The 21404-nt window shown below is 35.5% G+C and overlaps 1 protein-coding gene across 1 annotated transcript in view; it reads left to right on the plus strand.

Annotated features, from left to right (window-relative positions):
• Positions 1-21404, plus strand: part of CERKL (ceramide kinase like) — a 138529-nt gene that overhangs the window by 45962 nt on the left and 71163 nt on the right. Inside the window, exon 2 of the mRNA XM_049772870.1 lies at positions 15964-16206. Within this exon, the coding sequence (XP_049628827.1) occupies positions 15964-16206 (243 nt within the window). The remainder of the gene's footprint in view (positions 1-15963; positions 16207-21404) is intronic.

The following is a 21404-nucleotide window of genomic DNA, read 5'->3' on the forward strand; positions in this document are numbered from 1 at the left end:
ATCTGGGAAATTTGTGGTGGGAATGTTGCACTGGTGAAGGGGGGTGTTCTTTACATGACTGTAATCATACAACTATAATCATGTTTGTAATCACGTTGTTTAAATAAAGATAATTATAAAAAAAGCTGTGCATTGTGAAACCGCAGGGAAGCTATGACAAATATATGGATATCATTGTGTTTCATTTGCTTGTCATTATCTGAACGCCGTCCAGGAGCTCGTTTTATTCCTTTACTCCCTCACTCCCATCTCTTGTTACCCCACATTTAACCATTTTTCTGTACTAATGGTTTTTGTTTTGGCCAAGGTGGATTACATATCTTTCACAGTAAATTTTTGGGTGGAGTCTGAAGCTTCAGCAGGCAACATGTCACGGCAAGGTTTTATACTGTAGGCTTTTTGGCCAAGACAAGGTGAAGATGCAGCCTCGGCTGTCCCCCACAGCCTTCTCTCTTCTTCCTCCCCGTCCACAGGGTTATTTCTGGACACCTGCTCAGGATCCCAGCAAGTGGGTTTCGTGAGGTGCAATTTTAAAGAGACCCCAGGCTTCCTTGCTCCTGCAAGGGGCTGGGAGGGGTCTGGTGAACTTTCAACTTCCAGCAATTAGGAAGCAAACGCCTCTCGGGGAGTCAGAAGCTTCAGCAGGCAACAAGGGGAGGACATGGCTTCATGTTCTTTTCGTTTGTCCAAATCACAGACCAAAATGGTGTCTCGGAAACACTCCCCGCCCTCTGGACTATTTCTAAAACATAAAAGGGACACTTGTATCTCCTATGTATATCTCAGATGTATTCCCTTAACATCTATAACTCTTTTCGAACATCCTCATATAGTGACAATTTTGCTCACTGGATTTGTTATTTGATTGTTTGATTTTCCCCCTTTGAGATCTGTTTTATAAGCAATACTGGTAGAAGAGTATCTCTGTATAGATTTCATGTTTGAACCAAGTTACGGGGAATGTTGGACTTTATTCATCGGCCCCCAGATGCACCAACAATATCTTGTGGCATTGCTTCTCTTTTGCATAGGCACATTAAAATGGGAAAATAATACATATGCAAAGAAGTTCTTATCTAATAGAGATGGGAACACAAATTTGGTAATGTAATTAGGCCTTTTACCCTGAACATTGGCATAATGATTTGGCTTAGGCCTCAGAAGAATGGACATCGCCCACACACACCTGAACAATGGATACCATCTATGGAAATAACCACAATTGTCTATAACATTACCAGGATCCAAGCCTCTACCAGGGAAGACCTACCACTGCTTTGGAATTGACTTACTCCAAAGAGTGCTCCCAACACCCAGACGACTCAACAACAGTCTGCAAGCAGGGCAGATCGCTCAGCATTTAATGGTATGCGGAAACTAGAGGATGCTCCACAACAGCCTGACATCGATGAAAGAAATGCACAGAATCCAGAGTCTTTAAATATAAGAATCTGATACCAACAATAGCTAAAGTGTGAAAAAGTTTCACCGGGACCTTGAGAATGACTCGAGTTGGACGGACTGGTATACCTAGAACCCAGAGTCGGTCTTCTGCCAATAAACTTCTGTGGTGAGGCCTTTTTGTAATCAGGTCAAGAATTTTTTTCCATTTTCCCATTTTCTGGACCTATGCAAACAAGGGCGATTGCCACTATCACACCTTTACTATATATTTTTTTTACTCTTATCCTTTAAGGAAAAAAAAATACAACTTACTGAACTTAAAAACAAATAACTGTAGTAGAATGCCTATCTCGAATACAGGCAGGGGATGGGAAGGGGGGAGGGGGTAATGTTACACTGGTAAAGGGGGCTGTTCTGGTTATTACTGTAACCCAACTATGATCATGTTACTTAAATAAAAAATATATTTAAAATAAAAGTCAAATGAAGAATTTTGGGTTTTACTCCAAAGCATCAGATTCTTGTCTTTTTTTCCAATTTTTCTCTAAAACACATTTTAAAATCACTCTAATTAATATATAAAAACGACAAACTTTGAGAAGGTTTGAGAAACCTGTTCTTTCACCCTCGGGGAAATGAGCAATTTCTAATATGTGACAAAATTTCAACTGAGTAGTAGTAATCAGTAGGAGTTTAGAGACTGGGAAATGAAGGATGATTCTTAAAGGAAGGGTTTAATGTGCTTTGACAGATGGTTAATGTTTAAAAAAACTGAAATCAAGAATGCTTTCCATTTGCTGGGAAATGAAGGAGCAAAGGTTCAGAGGTGGAAATGTGTACAATATGACTAAGATACTATATAATAGACTTAAGCACATTCAATAACAAAATTTTATTGGAGGTCAAGTCTATGACTAAAAGATTGAAGTAAGTTCTAGGATACAGAGATTAGAGGTAAAAGGATAATAAAGATATGCTTGAAAATGCATTGTTAAAAATGTAGAGAAAGGAAGTCAGTTACCAGATATCCTATATTTATGAATAATCTGTATATATATATAATATAAAGTTATGTGTATATGTGAAATTCATGATCTAAGAATGCTAAAAAATTATAAAGCTGCATCAGCAGGGCCATATTTTCTGTTGGTGCTATTCTTAAAAATATTATGAATGTGTTTTCTCAGGAATTTAGAAGTGAATATATAAAACAATAGGAGCAACATATAAGATTATAATGACTAGGAATAAACAATAAAGGTAGCATACTGATATTTTTATTGAAATCAATATATAAACTGTATTGTACTACAAATCTATATCATGTAACTTAAAGTATGGGTTATAAATTCTGAATTATTTTTTTAGATTAGAAGCTAGTAAGGTATATTTCTGAAAGTTATATCTGTCTTCACAGTACTATTTACAGAGACTGAAGAATGTGGTCTTGGTATCTCTCTTTAAAAATTTATTTAAAGAAAATATATCGCATACTTGACACAATTGATCATAATACATTTGTTTCAGGAAGAACAAAGGCAAAGTTACTATTTTAAAAATTTAAAAAACTAATGAGATGGAAGAGAAAGAAAAGGTTCAGTAGCAAGTATATTTTTGAAAATCATTGACTCACCAGTTAACTCATTAAAGGCCTAGCAGAGGTCTAATAAGCATTTTTTTTCTTCATTTTTTATATGCTTTCATCATGGAAAGGCACAAAAGGCTTCTATTTACATAAAGTATAGCTATCAATATTATAACTAAAATTAAATAGACATTTAAAAGTTTTCTTTCAGAAAAATTATTTAGTATTGAGAAGCTGTCAAGCTCAATGTGGCAAATACACAATTCACAAAATTCTAATTTTTGCTCTAAAGCTTGAAAGCAGTTGACACTGAACTCAATCATTTATCTTTGCTTAGTCAATGTCTTCTTATTTTCCAGAAAATATTTTTCAAATTCATTTCTGAATACTATAGTCTTGACCTATCAAGTACAAATGGTGTTCCACAAAAATAGTAAGTTCAGTTGACATGGTGTTTTTTCTGAAGTGATTCCTAAAGAGAGACACTGATTCAGTCTGTAGATAATAAGCCCAAGCATATTTCCATTTCATCACACATAATATCAAGTTGATATATTCAAGAGTAGAGATTTTTAGTGTTACCTCTTTATTAAGTACTGATAGGTGAATTTAATATTTTATTTATTTTTTTAAACTTTATTGATTGGTTTTTGGGCCACACCCAGCATTTGCTCAGGGATTACACCTAGCTTTGCCTCAAAAATTGCTCCTGGCAGGCTTGGGGAACAACATGGGATGCTAGAATCAAACCGGGTCCCTCCAGGATCGCCCGCATGCAAGGCAAATGCCTTACCGCTGTGTTATCAGAATCTCTAGCCCTGAATTTAATCTTTTAAAACTTAGGTTAAAGTGTTATAGAATGCAAGTCGATAGGAAAATTTGATGTCACTGCCTTGTTTCATGCTGATATCAGAAGTTTTTCCTACTGTTACTTTTTGTATATTTAGTACAAGGGTCAACATAGTGAAAAGGCAAGCATTATTTTTTAACATTGTTATAAAAATCTTGAGGAAACTTTCATACTCTGGTACTATGCACTGAGAATTGCTATATTTTCATTTACCTTATGAATTTAAATGGATGATTTGTCAATTTTTCTTCATTATTGTACCAAAAAACTCCTCTACAAAGTTGCTTCTGTACAAAGCATAACAAAGTATGCATAACTCTGTGTTTCCCTTTAGGTGGGTGAGTTAGATGAAATATTTTAGTTCTAAGTGCTAGCTATTTGCAAGTTGAATCAATAAATGTCATGAAAATGTTTCATAATGTATCTATGATAGGAAGTCAAACATACTATAGTCTAATTTATTCTTTTAAAATATATCAATGATGTGATATGAATAAATATTAAATATATATTTAAAAAACTGATAGAGCATTATATATCATAGGTAATAAAATAAAACTATTAATGAAGCTGTTATATTGTACAAATAACTAAATGATTGCAATAAGATTTTTTATGTGGTGTGTTAAAAACAACTTTTAGTGTTGGATTGGCAATTTCTGTTTATCTCTCTTTGAAAATCGTAAAGTAATTTCTCCTCTATTATTATTTCACAAACTACAAATTCTATTTTTGTCATTTTTTATACATATTTGGAGAATTTTCTGCTATAAATGCTGTATCATAATCCCGGAAGTTAATGATGTATTGTGATGGCTTCTCAGTAAACTATGGGAACAGCCCTATTTGTTTAAACCCTGGTTTAACCTGATTATTAACAATTAAATTGTGTTTTCTTCTTACAATTAAAGTGTATTCAAATTTATTGGTCCCTTGCTCCACAGATTTATCTCAGTATGTGGTGTATTCAAACAGAATTTTGTATTTTTAATTAGGGGATTAGATGAGTAATTCTGAAGAGCCAAAAAAAATGTTAGACATCAGATTGCTTAACCATCTAATATACCTTAAGTGTGTGTCTACACTATGTCGTCGGAGCCATCTATCAGGCAGGCTTCTTTTTTCAAGCAGTATTTTAAAGAGTGGACATGTGCAGAAACTGTGAGCACAATTAGCGCCAAGCAGATAAATCCAGCTCTAATCCTGTTTACGGTCTGCATCAGACAGATGTGCCAAGATTGATTTAGACAAGCCCTAGGCTTACAGTAATATTTTTAAAAGTGCCATTCACCGTTCTATTTTTGTAAAACCTTTGCTAAATATTCTTAAGTGTTGTTGGTTTTACTTTGCTAGTTAACCACTGTAACCTACTTTAAGCAGTTTCTACTTTGCTCTCATGGTGACAGGGTAACCTGCCAGGAAGGTTATCTTTATTCCCTGTAATTAAATTGACTTTCCCCCTAAGAAAATACAACAATAGGAAGTGGGTGCCGAATTAAATAAATAGCATGATATCCAATAGACATATTCTTAAGTCCCTAGCAAGAACAGATGGTCCTAGTATCTTTAAAGTAATGTGAGAGCACAGTTACTATTCTGATACAAGTAGTTATAACCAATATGATACTAATGAACTGGAATATTGAAAATAGTAAACCACATGCCAGACAGAAAAATTATATATTATCTTCAAGCTTTTATTTATATATCCTTTAGAAAAGTATGAACTATTTCATGTTACACAGTTGTCAGTTTGTCAATTTATGAATTATTTGATTTTATACTTGTTAGCAGTTAATATATATTTTAAGATATTGCATATTAATTTATATTTGAATTACATGCACTGCAGAAAGTTCTTTATATTTGAAACTCCACTTTCAACATATCATGTACATGTGTCAGACTATATGTGGATACTTTATGTATAATTATAAAAATATTAGCTTTCTATTTGGCAGAGTTAGCTAATGTGGGGATTGAAGAAACTATTTTTTTCCTGCATTTATGCACCTATAAACAATTTAAAAAGCAGTATTTTTCTGATTCCTAGGGAAAGTAAAGTGAGTCTGAATCATATTTATTGGTCAATTTATTAGACAACTTGCAATATTCTCTCTCAATATACTTCTCTTTTATTCTCATCAGTTTTAGTTTCTTTGGAATAAAAGGAGGAACAATGACCTTTTCAGTTTTTCAGCTTATCCTGTCAGATGATTCCAGCTCCTGAAATTTACTGTGGTTAGCCTAGGGCTTTGCACCTAGAACCCAGAGGCACCTTTGGCCTTAGCTGTCTTTCAAAGCCAGGGACTCGGGGGTCTGCAGTCCCACAGAGCCCCACAGAGCCAGTTGGACCACTACTCTTGTCTTAACTTTAAAACTAAACAAAAATATATCACATTTGTTGACTGATCAAATAATAATTCTCAGCATTTAAATGGAAGTTCAGAGTTTTATTCCTGAAGACTATGTTCTGAATGAGAAAACAGTTTTCTTGTAAAACATCTTCACTTATATTAGGAAAGAGTTCTAGTCAAAATCCAAAGATTACCATTCTAGATAGGACTGGGAAGATTTACACATATCATGGATATAGTTAACAATGCAAAAGTGAATAAATACACCAGAAATTCAATGTAAGAGATTGGTAACTGGTTAAGATGCTGAAAATCAATGTTGGAGAACATTGGCCAATTGTTAGAAATTTGAAAACTCTTATTCACAAGTTAGTTATCCTTCTTTTCTTTTCAAGTGAATTATTTGCTCTAATCTGTAATTTCCTCTTAGTTTCTTTTCAAGGGGACTATTGTTATAAAAAAGCTAATTTGAATTTATAAACAGCTATGGGAAAAGAAGATTAAAAATCTGAGCAGGAAAGGCTGGAGAGATAGCATGGAGGTAAGGTGTTTGCCTTTCATGCAGAAGGACCATGGTTCAAATCCTGGCATCCCATATGGTGCCCTGTGCCTGCCAGGGGCAATTTCTGAACATGGAGCCAGGAGTAACCCCTGAGCACTGACAGGTGTGACCCAAAAACCAAAAAAAAAAATCTGAGCAGGAAAAGATAACTGCAGGAATATTTAGTAGTTTTAGATATGAGATCATCTATCTCCCATCTCTTTAAGGTCACTCACACTAATGTCTGATGCAATATAATACACAATTGACACATTTGTTGACCTGCTATTGTCCTAAGCATTATTCAGAGATAATAATGACATACTCCATCTTAAATTTGACTCAACTTATAAAATAAGTCCAGAGGGTCAATGACTTCAAAGAGCAGTTTTTACTCTGTCCAACATTATTGAGTGATTGTGAAAAAGATCACAAAATGCTCCAATTTAAATCTTGAATTTGTCCTCTACTAATGTGATCACACTCAAGTTTATAACTCTGCCCTGAGTTTTTTCTCTTTTCAGTAAAATAAGGTTTGGCTTATGGGTGTGAGGTTGAGAGGGGAAATGAGATAATACAAGGTACATGGCTGGCAGACAGTATATACTCATAAAACTATTTAAAGTTATGCTTTGTGGGGTCACACCTGGTAACTCAGGCATTATTCCTGGCTTTTCACTCAGGAAATACACCTGATAGTGCTCAGGGCAGACCATTTGGAATGCTGGCAATTGAAACTGGGCTGGCCACATGTAAGGCAAATACTATGCCCACTATACTCTCTATTCCCTAAATAGACTTTTTAAGGAAATATAATATTTTAAATATTAAAGCAATATGATCAATCTATTATAGGATAAAAAGGGACCAATCTCTGAAGATTAGTCACAAAATCTTTTATCAGAGAATAAAGATTTAAAATACACAAACTTAAACACATTCCCACCTTCTAATTTTCTAGATGTGCATTTGGAGATATTGCATGTACACATTATAAAAACTCATATATTGGGTATTTAATAAATACAGATAAAACAATGATGGAAGAAATTGTTGTTTTACTAGTAGAGGGAAGTATTCATCCAGAAGGTAGAGAGGGTGCTGAAAGGTGGTAAGATTTTATGCATAAAACCTTATCAGTAACAGTACTGTAAACCATAGTACAAAAGCTTACTGAATAGCTCCTCCCATAGAGGTAGACTGGTGAGTAGGAGGCACATGGAAGAAGAATTGGTGTTGAAGTAGAATTCTTGTAAAATGTTCATATTTTATTTTATTCTTATTTGTGTGTGGTTGAGTTATAAGCAGTTGTGCTCAGTGACTATTCATGACTGTTCAGAGACCATAAACAGTGCCATAGATCAAAGTGGACCAGTTACATACAAGTAGAACCTTAACTTCTATAATATCTTTCCGAGGCCCCAAAATACATATTTTAAAACATTTATCTTTCCCTCATTTAAAACAAATTATAAATACAATGCTAATTAAAGAAAGGGGATATTATGGAGGTAAATAAGAAGAAATTAATCTCATGTTTCCTACTTCCTATCTCTTTCAGCAGTGACCAATATGAAGAGCGCCCTTTTTCCATTTGGGTTGATTATTATTTTCCTCTTACTGGAAGGAGATCAAAAGCCTCAGATTACTTTGTAACTTGATTTTATTCCATTTATTCATACCTCTTAAGCTCTTTCTAGATTAGCATATGGAGATCAAATTAGTTCATTTCTGAGCAACAGAGGACAATAATAATTTAACCATTCTTCTATTGAAAAACAGGAATGTCATTTCAAATATTCCTATTATAACTACTATTGCAATTAACACTTTGAACTGTTTTGATACCCATTCCTGTCTTGTTCTCCAGTAGTTAGCATTTTGCATCCTCACCAGCAACTGAGCTTGGTCCCCTTTACCAGTGCCATCATTGAGCATTATTTTTGATCTTGTGCCAATCTAGAAGGCAAAAATGGTATCTTGTTGTTTTAATTTGCATTTCTTTGATTACTAATTAGGTTGAACTTTTTCCTATGTGCCTTGGTCAATTTGCATTTCTTCTTTTGTGAAATGCCTGCTTGGGTCTTTTATGTACTATTCTACTGTAGGGGTTCTTTTCTTGATTAAATAGACTATTTAACTATCATATGTTGTAAATATTTCTGCTCAGTTGACCTTTGCTTGTAACTTCTATTTATGAATCTTCAAAACTTCATAGGCAGTGAATAATTTTTATGTTATACATATTAATTTTGAATTATTTCCCTTTGCTGTCATTCTTAGGGCAGTCCTAACTCATGATTTTAAAATGTTATTTTAATAAACAATTAGTGTATATTATTTATATAGCTTCTTTTATTTTTTAAAAAATTAACCACTCCCAAATTACCTTTTACTAAAATTTTCTACTGAAGTTTAGAGACATAATCATTAGATTTATCTTACATACATATAAAATGTATATAAACATTTCTCTGAAATTGATTGATCTATTCCTATATGTTTTATTGCACATAGTTTTACAAACTGTTACATTTTATTGACATATAATCATTATTTTACTTTCAAAAATGTTCTGGGGACCAGAGAGATAGGACAGTGGAGAGGGTGCTTGCTTGCCTTTCATTCTGCTCACCCAGTTTTGATCTTATTATCCCTCAAGACCTTCCAGGAGTGAATCCTGGGTACAGAGTCATGAGTAAGCTTTGAGAACCATAACTCTATGTCTCTTCCCAAAAATATTTTTTCTTTGGGACAGAGAAATAATAAATGCTTATCTTACACACAGCCAAAACTGGTTCAATCCTTGGCACCATATATGGTCTTGACTATTGCCAGGAGAGTAATTCTTAAGTACAGAGGAAGGAGTTAACCTAGAATATTGACAAGCACATCCCAAACACCACTCTCTCAAAAGATTTTCTTTATTAATATATTCTATAAACTAATGCAAATCATACATTCTCATATATCCAAGGAAATATCATAGTCTCATATCCAAGAAAATACCATTTTAATCTTAAATTGGAGAGATCCCTTTAGCAGTGCCCCAGAGCATGACTTCTTCTATCCCTGCTTGATAGTGCTAGCGGTATCAAGGTCGACTTTAACAGAGAGGCCTTGCAGTGATGGGGATTGAACTTTGGACCTTTGATATACAAGCCATTTGCTCCACCCATTTAAACTGTCTCTCCTGTTTCATACTACTGATACTATGTTTGAGATTGCATGATAGGTAATTGATAGTGAGAATGCTAGAAAAGAATATATGTAATCATAAAAATTTATGTCTATTCAATTATTTGCTTATATATTTTGAATCTTTCAAATAAATCTATATCAGTTTGTAAATGTATACCTTGAATTATAGTAGGGTTTCTCTTTATCTACTATGCCTTTTTCCTGGTATCCATATATTTGCAATGGGTCTACTTAGGTTTTGTTATTCTTTGTTATTAGGTTTCAAATTGTTTTATTTCTTGCAAATACATTGTTGTCATCTAAATTGTTGTAGTTTCAGATATCCCTCTCCTCATTCCACCAAGATCTTTTTACATTTTTATTTTCTTTACAGAGGGTAGAGGTTGGTTTTCCCATACTAGTTCGAAATAATGAGTGATAATAGAATGTTTTGCCCTATTTCCAGAAATTCTTATCGGTTTCACTACTAGATTATTTATTTTGACTATATTTTAGTAAATTTACATTTGAACATTATAATAGCTATATTAAAAGAATCATTGACTTATTGCTGTTAAAGTTAAATATATATGTGATAAAGAATTTTTACCTAATCTATAACATCAAATAAAGTGATAAAAGATCATATTATACCTTTTATTTTTTTTCTTATTTGTTTTCTATTTCACTATTTTCTTCTGTGGGGCTCCTGTTATATATTTGACAAAATAAAGTACTAATTTATAAAATATAAGATCATGCTCAATATCAAAATATCTAGCCTAGCAGATCTTTGCATCATATACAATATAGGACTAATTTTAGGAAGATTTACCTAACCAATTACATAATTGGAAATAAACAGGTAGTCAAATGCATATGTAGAAACAATGTTCTAGGAATAAATTGAAAAATAGAAATTAAGTAGACAAATGAAAAACAGATAAAAATATTTCAGCTATATATGGGTCCGGAGAGATAGCACAGTGGTAGGGCGTTTGCCTTATATGTAGGATGGTGGTTCAAATCCCGGCATCCCATATGATCCCCCAAGCCTGCCAGGAGCGATTTCTGAGCATAGAGCCAGGAGTAACCCATGAGGGTGCTGCCAGGTGTGATCCAAAAACCAAAAAAAAATTTTTTTAGATATATAAAACAGTAACAATCCTTATTTGGAAATTGAACTCTGAGCCCTTGAAAGTGACTGAGATGGCCAAAGGGAAATACATTCTAGACAGTGTTTTTCAACTGTGAGTCTCTTGATCATTACCATTTCAGAAATTTCCTTCTATTCTACAAAAATGCTATTGCTTCTTGGGTCTTGGGGAATGGCATAAAATGCTGTAGAGTGGGCCCGGAGAGATAGCACAGAGGTGTTTGCCTTGCAAGCAGCCGATCCAGGACCAAAGGTGGTTGGTTCAAATCCCGGTGTCCCGTATGGTCCCCGTGCCTGCCAGGAGCTATTTCTGAGCAGACAGCCAGGAAGCCAGGAGTAACCCCTGAGCACCACCGGATGTGGCCCAAAAACCAAAAAAAAAAAAAAAAAAAAAAAAAAAAGCTGTAGAGCATCCTTTTCATGTAGGATTACTGAAAGATAATGAGATAAATAAATAAAGATAATTGCTGGAAATAACACCTAAATATTCTGGGTGTGTTCCAAAAATAAAGACCTGCTCTTTAATACATGGCATGCCGAGCCCATGTGTTCATGCCTGGCTCATATGCACATAAGCAGCAAAAACTTTTTATTTGGCAGGACAAGCAACTGTCAGTAGATCTGTGGTTGAAAGTCACTGTTCTCTAGAATTTTCTTTGTTGTCTTTGTTGTCAGGGTCCTGATCTTTTTGTGGCACCAGGTCCTTGTGTAAAACTGTTTCTGGTGTAGCACCAGTGTAGCATCATTGGCTTTATCTGGATCAAGGGCATAAATCTCTACTAGTTTCTGTTCTCCCCTCCCCAGGCACACTGACTGGACTAGACACCCTGATGTCTGTGTTATCCACTCAGAAAGTAGCCTCTATGCATTTTTTAACACTCTTCTATCTAATAAAGAATGGCATTCCTCCATGTCTATTTTGCTGCACTTTTTGGTGGTCTTAGAGCTGATGTAACCACAGTCTCTTTGAGTTCTGTAATTGTTGGTGAGTCATTAAATATCTGCTGCTCATGGGAACAACACAAGGGATTGCTTTTATTATTTTGATCTCAGAATTATTTTTAAGTTTTATTTAGTTTTTATAATTGCATGGGCAATGGCTAGTGCATGCCTGGAGAGGCATGCAGTGAGGGAAATCAAACTCAGGGCTTGCACAAAGAAGGCTCTACCAAGCGAGCCATATCTCTGGTCCCAAATGAGAAGACTAGAGAAGGGAAAAAGTGGTGGGGGAAAAAAGAAGAATTTGGATGACAACAGGAGAAAGGCCCTTGTCTGCCACAATGGTGGTGTGGACAAATACATTTATGTCTAAAACAGAGCCTGCAACACTGCAAGTCAGACACTCAAACTATAATAAATAAACTTAAAAATATGCCTGTCGGGACCGGAGAGATAGCCTGGAGGCAAGGCATCTGCCTTCCAGGCAGGACAGTGGTTCGAGTCCCAGTATCCCGCATGGTTCCCCGTGCCTGTCAGGGGTGATTTCTGAGTGTAGAGCTAGGAGTAATCTCTGAGTGCTGCCGGGTGTGACCCAAAAACCAATAAAATAAAATAAAATAAAATATGCCTGCCAAGAATATAGGTTCCACTGGGAACAGTCTCAGTGGTCCTCAAACTATGGCTCGCGGGCCACATATTGTATTTGTATCTGTTTTGTTTCTTCATTGCAAAATAAGATATATGCAGTGTGCATAAGAATTCGTTCATAAGTTTTGTTTTTACTATAGTCAGATCTTCCAATGGTCTGAGGGACAGTGAACTGGCCCCCTGTTTAAAAAGTTTGAGGACCCCTGAAGAGGGAAGGTCACTCAGATGATAAGACTAGTTTTGGAACATTGTGTGCTGGAGATTTATTTTATAAATCACGTTTTTTTATTTTAAATACATATAATTAAAATAGACTAAGAATCAATTGAAATGGTTATTTACTACAACAAACATTTTATGACCTACTTGAAAATAACCACTCAAAGCTTTAAATAACCAAATAAAGTTTTATAAGTCTTATAAGTTTGTATGGATGTGATTCTATCTTTCTAATCAGCAGGAATTAATGTTTTGACTATTTCCATATAATCGTACTTCCTCTTTTGCATACATTTCACTTTATAAAGGTTGCACATTTATTTCTCTCTGTATTACCTCAAACTACCTGTCATTACATCACCACTTCAAAAACAGTGAAGGGCCAGGATAATTGCACAGGGGAAGGGGGAGCCTTTCAGGAGTATTCCTGAGTGCAGAGCCAGGAGTAATCCCAGAGCATTATTGGTGTGGCACACACACCCCCAATTTTTATTAAAAAAAAGTAAACTAGGGGCCGAAGAGATAGCATGGAGGTAAGGCATTTGCTTTGCACGGAGAAGGATGGTGGTTCGAATCCCGGCATCTTATATGGTCCCCTGAGCCTGCCAGGAGCGATTTCTGAGCGTGGAGCCAGGAGTAACCCTTGAGCGCCGCTGGGTGTGACCCACTCCCCCCAAAAAAAGTAAACTAGGGGGTCAGAGAGATAGCATAGTGGTAGGGAGTTTGCCTTGCATGCGGGAGATTGGGATGGACCCAGGTTAGATTTCTGGCATCACATATGGTCCCCCTAGTCTGCCAGGAGCGATTTCTGAGCACAGAGCCAGGAATAACCCCTAAGCGCCACCAGGTGTGTCCCCCCCCAAAAAAAATATAAAAGTAAATTATACTCTCCCATTACTTTCATTTTGTATTTATATTTTGAAATTATTTTTGAGGGGAGAGGCACACCTGGCAATGCTCAAGATCCTCCTCACTCTGTGCTAAGGGATCACTCCTGGTTGGCTTGGAGACATACGGGTAACTTGGACACATATGGGGATCAAACCCAGAATAGCCATGTGAAAGGCAAGTGCCCTACCTGCTTTACTATTGGTCTGATTTCTATTTTTGGAATTCTTAATGCATCAGTCAAATAATATCAGATTCTCAATGTCCTTGCTTTTGTTTACTAGGCATACTCTTTTTTTTTTTTACTTTATTACATTTTCTTTTTTTATTTGTTTTTATTAATATCTTTATTTAAACACCTTGATTACAAATATGATTGTAGTTGGGTTTTAGTCATATAAAAAACACTTCCCTTCGGGCCCGGAGAGATAGCACAGCGGTGTTTGCCCTGCAAACAGCCGATCCAGGACCAAAGGTGGTTGGTTCGAATCCCGGTGTCCCATATGGTCCCCCGTGCCTGCCAGGAGCTATTTCTGAGTAGACAGCCAGGAGTAACCCCTGAGCACTGCCGGGTGTGGCCCAAAAACCTAAAAAAAAAAAAAAAGGCTTCTGGAAGCACAAAGAAAGACGCTATTCTAGATGCCATCCTAGGTTCAGTGCAAAGACCAAGACCACCAACCACAGAAGATGGATTAAAATGGCACTGAGGTAAAAGAACCTCTAGATTCACAAAGACTGACTTCACCATAAGTCCCACCTCAGGATCTGTACAGATACTGAGACCTCTAAACACAGAGCTCTGATTGTATCACCCTGGACAGAGCAGAAGTCTTCCACACACCAAAAAAAAAAAAAAAAAAAAAAAAAAAAAACCACCACCGGGAGAGTAATGATCCTGAGCAAAGAGCTGATCCCATGACACTATACTCCAAGGACGGAGAAACCCCATATCGCATAGGGCAAGTGAATTCCTTTTCGAATGACCCCAATATTTACTGTGCCAGGGCAGGAGGGAAAAAAACAAAACTACAAAAAACACAAAACCTTGGACATTATATATATATATATATATATATATATATATATATCTTACCTTCATTTATTATCGTTATTATTATTTTTATTTACCTAGCTATTTTGGTCGATTTCTCTGTTTGGATGTGATTATTGAAATTGTTGTCCCCAATTATTCTTATTTTTTTTCTCTCTTCCTTTCTCTTCTTTCGTTTTGTGCTACGCCATGTTTCTTATTTCAAGACCACGGCGTGTTTTTTTTGTTTGTTTGTTTTTTATTTTTTTTTATTATTTTTTTAATCTGTTTTTTGTGGTGCCTATCGATATAACCGGAGTCCTCACTGGATATTTGACACTTCTTTTGGTACTGGTGGAGTGTTTCACCTTCTTGTTCTCATTCACTTCCCAAATCGATGATGAGAACCTCTAGAAGGATTCTGCCCATTTTCGGGGTATTAGACCCTTACCCCAGTTTATTTACTTTCTCTTTTTCAGGCAAAACCACGCAACTTGAACTAGCTAGCCCTGCCCCCACTTACAGGGGGAAATAAGGGAGGCATCAAGACCAAACTGATGCAAGACTACAAAGTAGTAGGTTAGATACAGAGGGGACCACATATTCTAGCCGCCCTGAGGGTGAGGGAAGAGGAAATGGGAGGTAGGACAAAAACGGAGGGTAGGGAGGACAATTTGGGGATGGGAAGCCCCCCTGATTTTATGTAAATATGTACCTAAAATATTATTGTCAACAATATGTAAGCCACTATGATCAAAATAAAAATTATATTAAAAAAATAAAATAAAGTTTAATTTTGAAAAAAAGAAAAATAAAACACTTCCCTTCACCAGTGCAATGTCCCAAATCTCCCTCCTCCCCATTCCCTCCCCCCCCCCCGCCTGTACTCTAGACAGACTTTTCACTTCTCTCATTCACATTGTTATGATAGTTCTCAGTGTAGTTATTTCTCTAAGTGTACTCACCACTCTCTGTGGTGAGCTTCATGCTAGGCATACTCTTTCACTTTTTATTCTATGCCTGGGAAACTTTCTTTCCTCAGATAATGAGGAACCATACATAGGATAATCAATAAAATTGCAAATGCAGTTTTTTCTTTATTATTACGTATACGTGTTTACTGTCTCCACTGTGATTTTGATTGAAATATTTAATTTCTATTTTAGATGATTCCAAACCTGATCTACTGTGCGATGAAGGAATTATTGAACTTAAAGACATATTCTCTGTCAAGTTGAAATGGCGGTGTTCTGCTCACCAGGAGAAAGGCAATACTTTATTAGGTATCACACTGTTCTTTTGTTTGAAAAAGGAGCAAAATAAATTAAAGGATTCTACACTTGATCTTGTTAATTTAAGTGAAGACTACTGTGATGTCTGGTTTAGACAGCTGAAACAACTTTTAGCAGGTAAGAAATAATTCTTATGGTAAACATTTTTTGTCTTTAATTTTTTTTATTTAAGCACCATGATTACAAAAATGATTATAGTTGGGTTTCAGAACACCCCCCTTCACCAGGTAAATTTTAATGTGTCTAGTTTCTTCAATCTGCATTAAACTACACATTATGTATTTATCAGTATATACATCCTTGAATGTATTAAAGTAGTTTACTTCAATGACAAGTTCAATTTTTTAATGCAAGTGTTGAATTGATATTCTGACATCAATTAAAATCGTGAATATTTTAAAAATAATATAGTTATTCCAAAATTAATTTGAGTATGGTGATATTATGAATTCATTCCTTTAAACAGTAATACAATTTTGTCTTTAATCAATTATTTCAGATATTACCAAAGCTAAATACTTGATCATATAAAATTTTACTACATTGTATAGTTACAGTATGTTAAATTATCTTTCACATGTTAAATCACATATTTTCCAGGAATAAATCCCACTTAATGATCATATATAATTTTTCAATGTATTAAATTTTGTTTTCCGATATTTATTGAGTCCTTTGCAGCAATATTCATGAAATATATTGATTTGCACTTTTTTGTTCTTGTATAATTAGAAATTAGTTAGGAATTAACTCTTAAATGACAGCTTCCATGAACTTTGAAATATGAAACAACACAGAATTAAATAAACTGAATAAAATAAACTGAATTAACAAAATGAATTAAATAATTCAGTTTACTTGAGAGCATTTTTAGAAGTATATTTATCTATTATAGTCTTTGTTAAACTTGTATCAGGATTTACTTTCCTTCCAGATACACACTGACAGCAAGTAAAATATATATGCTAAGTAGCTAGAGATGAACAGATTTTTGAAGATTTTTATGTTTTCTATTTCAGAGTAGACTTTTATTAAAAGACTCACATTAAAGTAGGATGCTTACATTTATATGTGTGTTTTAAAGGGGTGAATTATAAACTATATCCTCTGGTTACTTAACTGCTTCTTGTAAATATTAGGCCTCCTTAAAGGTCACAAAGAAGCTAATAAGCAAGCCTGGGGCGACTTACAAACAAGATGAGCTCATCTTCCACTGGAATAATCTTACAGCTCTCTGCGATTCCTGGCCACCTTCCTTCCCATTCATCTTGATCAATTTTTATTTTGTTTTTGCTTTGAGGCTACAACAGACAGTACTGAGGTTTAACTCCTGGTGGGGCTCAAGGGTTCATATAGGGTGCTGAATTACAAACCTGGGATTCAAATCCAGGTCAGCCATGTGCAGGGCAAAAAGTTTAAGTGAATGCAATTTAAATCTCCTAACCTGGGCATGTATTAATGAGACCTGAATGGTTTATAAAAAATTGGTCATTTGATTAGAAGAGGCAAAGTTCTTTATTGCAATAATGGTATGAGGAAATCTCTCAAGGGTCTTATGAGAGTTGACTAGTGATGTGAAAAGCAACATCCTCAATCAATCTCACCCATAAAGTCAAAATCAAGTAAGCAGAGGATATTACAATAAATTTTAATTTTGTGAAAGCAATTTTAAAGGAGTAAAAGACTTGCCTAGAAAAGAAAAACAAACACTAGTTTTTCAGCTCTGTTCAGTGATTGATGTTTGTCTCCCTGTGAACTTGCTTAAATTACAGGCAAATACTTTTTATTGGAAAATGAATAAACCACATAGCCTTTAGATCATCATTATTGAGAAACATCATTTCTAGTAACCTGATTAAGAGATGAAAGCAGTAAAATACATGGTATTGTATTCTTTGTCATGGTCTTGGTTGAGAAAAAGCAAATAGATTGACTTTTGGAGTCAATCAATGAAATAAACAAGTAAAATAATCCTTTAACAATGAAGGAGATAGTTTGAATGATGCCTCATTTTTGTTCTTACTTGAACTTGGTAAATCCTATAGAAATAGCCAATTCTTCCCACCTGCATACTCCACAGGGCAGAACAGTGGATTTACCTATACAGAGGCAAATGGTAGCAGCTCCAAAGCTTTCCAATAGACATTCCATTCCATTCCATTCACACCTTCATTTTAATGTTACACTCTTTTTTGTTTTGTTTTTGAGCCACACCCAGTGATGCTCAGGGGTTACTCCTGGCTATGCGCTCAGAAGTCACTCCTGGCTTGGGGGACCATATGGGATGATCGAACCGCGGTCCGTCCTAGGCTAGCGCCACTGCTCCAGCCCCTTAATGTTACACTCTAAACTTTCAAATCTACAGAATGCTGGTTTGAGAGTTATATACAAGTTTTATTTAGTTATATATTTTTGGGCTAATTCTGAAGGGACCAGAACATGTCTTTCGTGAAGTTTCTGGACTATAGTGATCACTCATTTCTTTTTTCTGATATTGTTGGAGTTAAATCTGCGTGTCACATATACACTGTCACTATTCTGTGCTACACTGAAGAATCAGATTTGACAGACTATGCTTGTTCCTAAGCTTCCAAGATTGATGTTAAGAAGAACTTTATGTTAGAAGCAAATTTGAACTTAATGAAAAGAAAGTTTGTATTACAAACTTTTGGCTTATGCTTAGTGGGCACCACTATTTTTATCCCACAAACCTCACTTTTTAACTAATTTTATGTATAAATCAGTAGACTAAAATAAGCTTTTCAGTGATTTTTTAATATTACCTTTAATAAGCAAGCTGATATTTTAATTAAATTTAAAGAAAATGCATCACATACTTGACATAACTGATCATAATACACTTGTTTCAGGAAGACCAAAAGCAAAGTTATTAAAAAATAGAAAATTGAAAGTAAAACAAAAGATATGAAAAAGAAAGGAAGAAAAAGTTTAGTAGTGAGTATATTTTTGAAAATTACTGAATCACCAATGAACTCATTAAAATACTAGTAGAGGTTTAGTTATCTCTTGTTTTTCTTTAAAGATGAATTAAGGAAATACTGTAAAAATGGTGTGAGAGTGGCAATTGTTGTTGTTTGCATAGACCAAGAAAATATAGGGGAAATATAAATAAAAAGCCTTGGCCTAAATACAAGGAGACCTTACCCCTGAAGTTTTCTGGCATAAGACCAACTCTGGGCTCCAGGCATACTAGGTTGTTCAAGCCCTAAGTCATTCTCTATGGTCCCAGTAAAAATTTTTTCGCACAATCACTGTTGTTGTCAGGTTTCTGTAGTTAAAGATCCCGGTTTCTGCGCATATCCTACATTGAAGTCAGGATGATGTGGAGCATCCTCTTAGTTTCACCTCACCATTAGAGGGCAATGCAGAGAGCCCTGCCCTTAAAGCAGGTTGTTGTTGCTAAGTCATCTGGTTGTTAAGAGAACCCTCTTTGAAGTAAGTCAATGCCAGGGCAGTGGTAAGGTTTTACCTGGTAGAAGTTTGCTTCCTGGTGATGTTATAGACAACTGTGGTTGTTTCCGTAGATGGTACCATTAATTCAAGAGAATACCCATTCCTCTGAGGCCTGAGCCAAGTCATTACGACAATGTTCAGGGTGTAAGGCATTACAGATTTGTGTGGTCCTATCTCTATTAAATAAGAATTTGTTTGCATATGTAATATTTTCCCATTTTAATGAGCCTATGCAAAAGAGGAACAATGCCACAAGATATTATTAGTGCATATGGGGCCAAAGGAACATGTCCAAGAATCCTCTTAACTTGGTTCTCATATAAACTCTAAACAGACTCTTCTCTTCTACCAGAATTTCTTATTGAGCAGATCACAAAGAGAAAAAAAGAAAAGAAAACAATGGGGAAATTGTCACTGTATAAGAGGATTTCAATAAGGGTTAAAGTAAGGGAATACATCTAAGATATTCCAAAAAAATATGCCCCTTTTATGTCTTCAGAAATAGCTGGAGTGTGTTAAATCCGGGACATCACTTTGGTCTGTGATTTGGCCTTGTAGGGTCTGTAAAACAGCTCCCAGCAGTACCATATCAGGAAATGTCCTTGAGCAGGGACTTCTCTGAAACCGAGTCTGATAGCAAGCAAAGGTCCACAGTGAAGAGAGATGGAGGAAAGGAGACCACTGAGAGTAGATCAATAGCAACAAAGTATTGGTTCTTCTCAGGCTGAGTACCTATCTTTTCACTTTGGGAGCTGATTGGCAGCTGTTTTGAGTGGGGCTAATGCTCTGCTTCGCCAGGAGTCAAAAACTGAGGGTAAAGAGGGTTAAATGTGGGGTAATAGCAGGTAGGGTGAGGGAGTAAAGGACTAGAAATGAGCTTGTAAGGTGGTGAGTCAAGGTGGGAAGTACTGTATACAACATAGACATTCTGTATATTGCAAACATACATTAAGCTCTATGATACCCTATTAAAATATCTATAATTACAGTTTTGAGAATGAAGACTGATGGGAAGGAAAATTGCTGGCGACTTCCCCAAGTCCATCCCTCTTGTGCAGGGTGGGAATTGGGGAAGACCTGGGGTCCCCTTTAAATTCCTCCCCAGCACCCACCTCACTGGTCCCCTGGGTGGGCACTCAGGGATAGCCCTGGAGACCAGGAGGAAGGAAAGAGAAGACTGTTGGGGGCAGCCCAAGCCCCAGAGACTTCCCTAACTTGGTAAAATGGCCTCCAGCATGGAGCCTTTCCGCTCCCCATGCTGGCAAAGGCTTCTGGCTTCCAGAACAAGAAAGAATTTGGTGTTGAACTGGAAGCCGAAAGTTCGTCCAGCAAGCTGATTTTTATTTTTTTAATGTCAGACTTTTGTTTTTTCCTATAAGAAAAACATGAAGAAGACATTAAAATTTCATCCAGTTGGTATTTTAGTCTAATTAGGCTATTGCTAATTTAAATATATTTGTATATTTAGTTAATTTTAAATGTGCATATTTATATTTTGAGCTAGATCAATGAATAAGATATGATGGATTCTGAGAGGAAAAGGGCAGTATTAGGAAGAAGAAACTCAAATATTTGAAGTTTTAAACCTAATAGACTAAAAATGACATCAGTGGATTTATAAACATAAAAAGAGAATTTTAGAGTTATATATATTTTTATTTGAAAATAAGTTAAGACATTCCTTTTTTAGCCCAATTTAGCACTGCATTTAAAAATGCAAATAGAAAAGTCACCATGATATTTTACTAATAAACAACATAGATTAATTCATTTAGTACATGTTTTATTTCAAGAACTGTGCTAAGGGTCTGGAGAGATAGCATGGAGGTAGGGCGTTTGCC

Source organism: Suncus etruscus, chromosome 5 (genome assembly GCF_024139225.1).
Source record: "Suncus etruscus isolate mSunEtr1 chromosome 5, mSunEtr1.pri.cur, whole genome shotgun sequence".
Taxonomy (NCBI): domain Eukaryota; kingdom Metazoa; phylum Chordata; class Mammalia; order Eulipotyphla; family Soricidae; genus Suncus; species Suncus etruscus.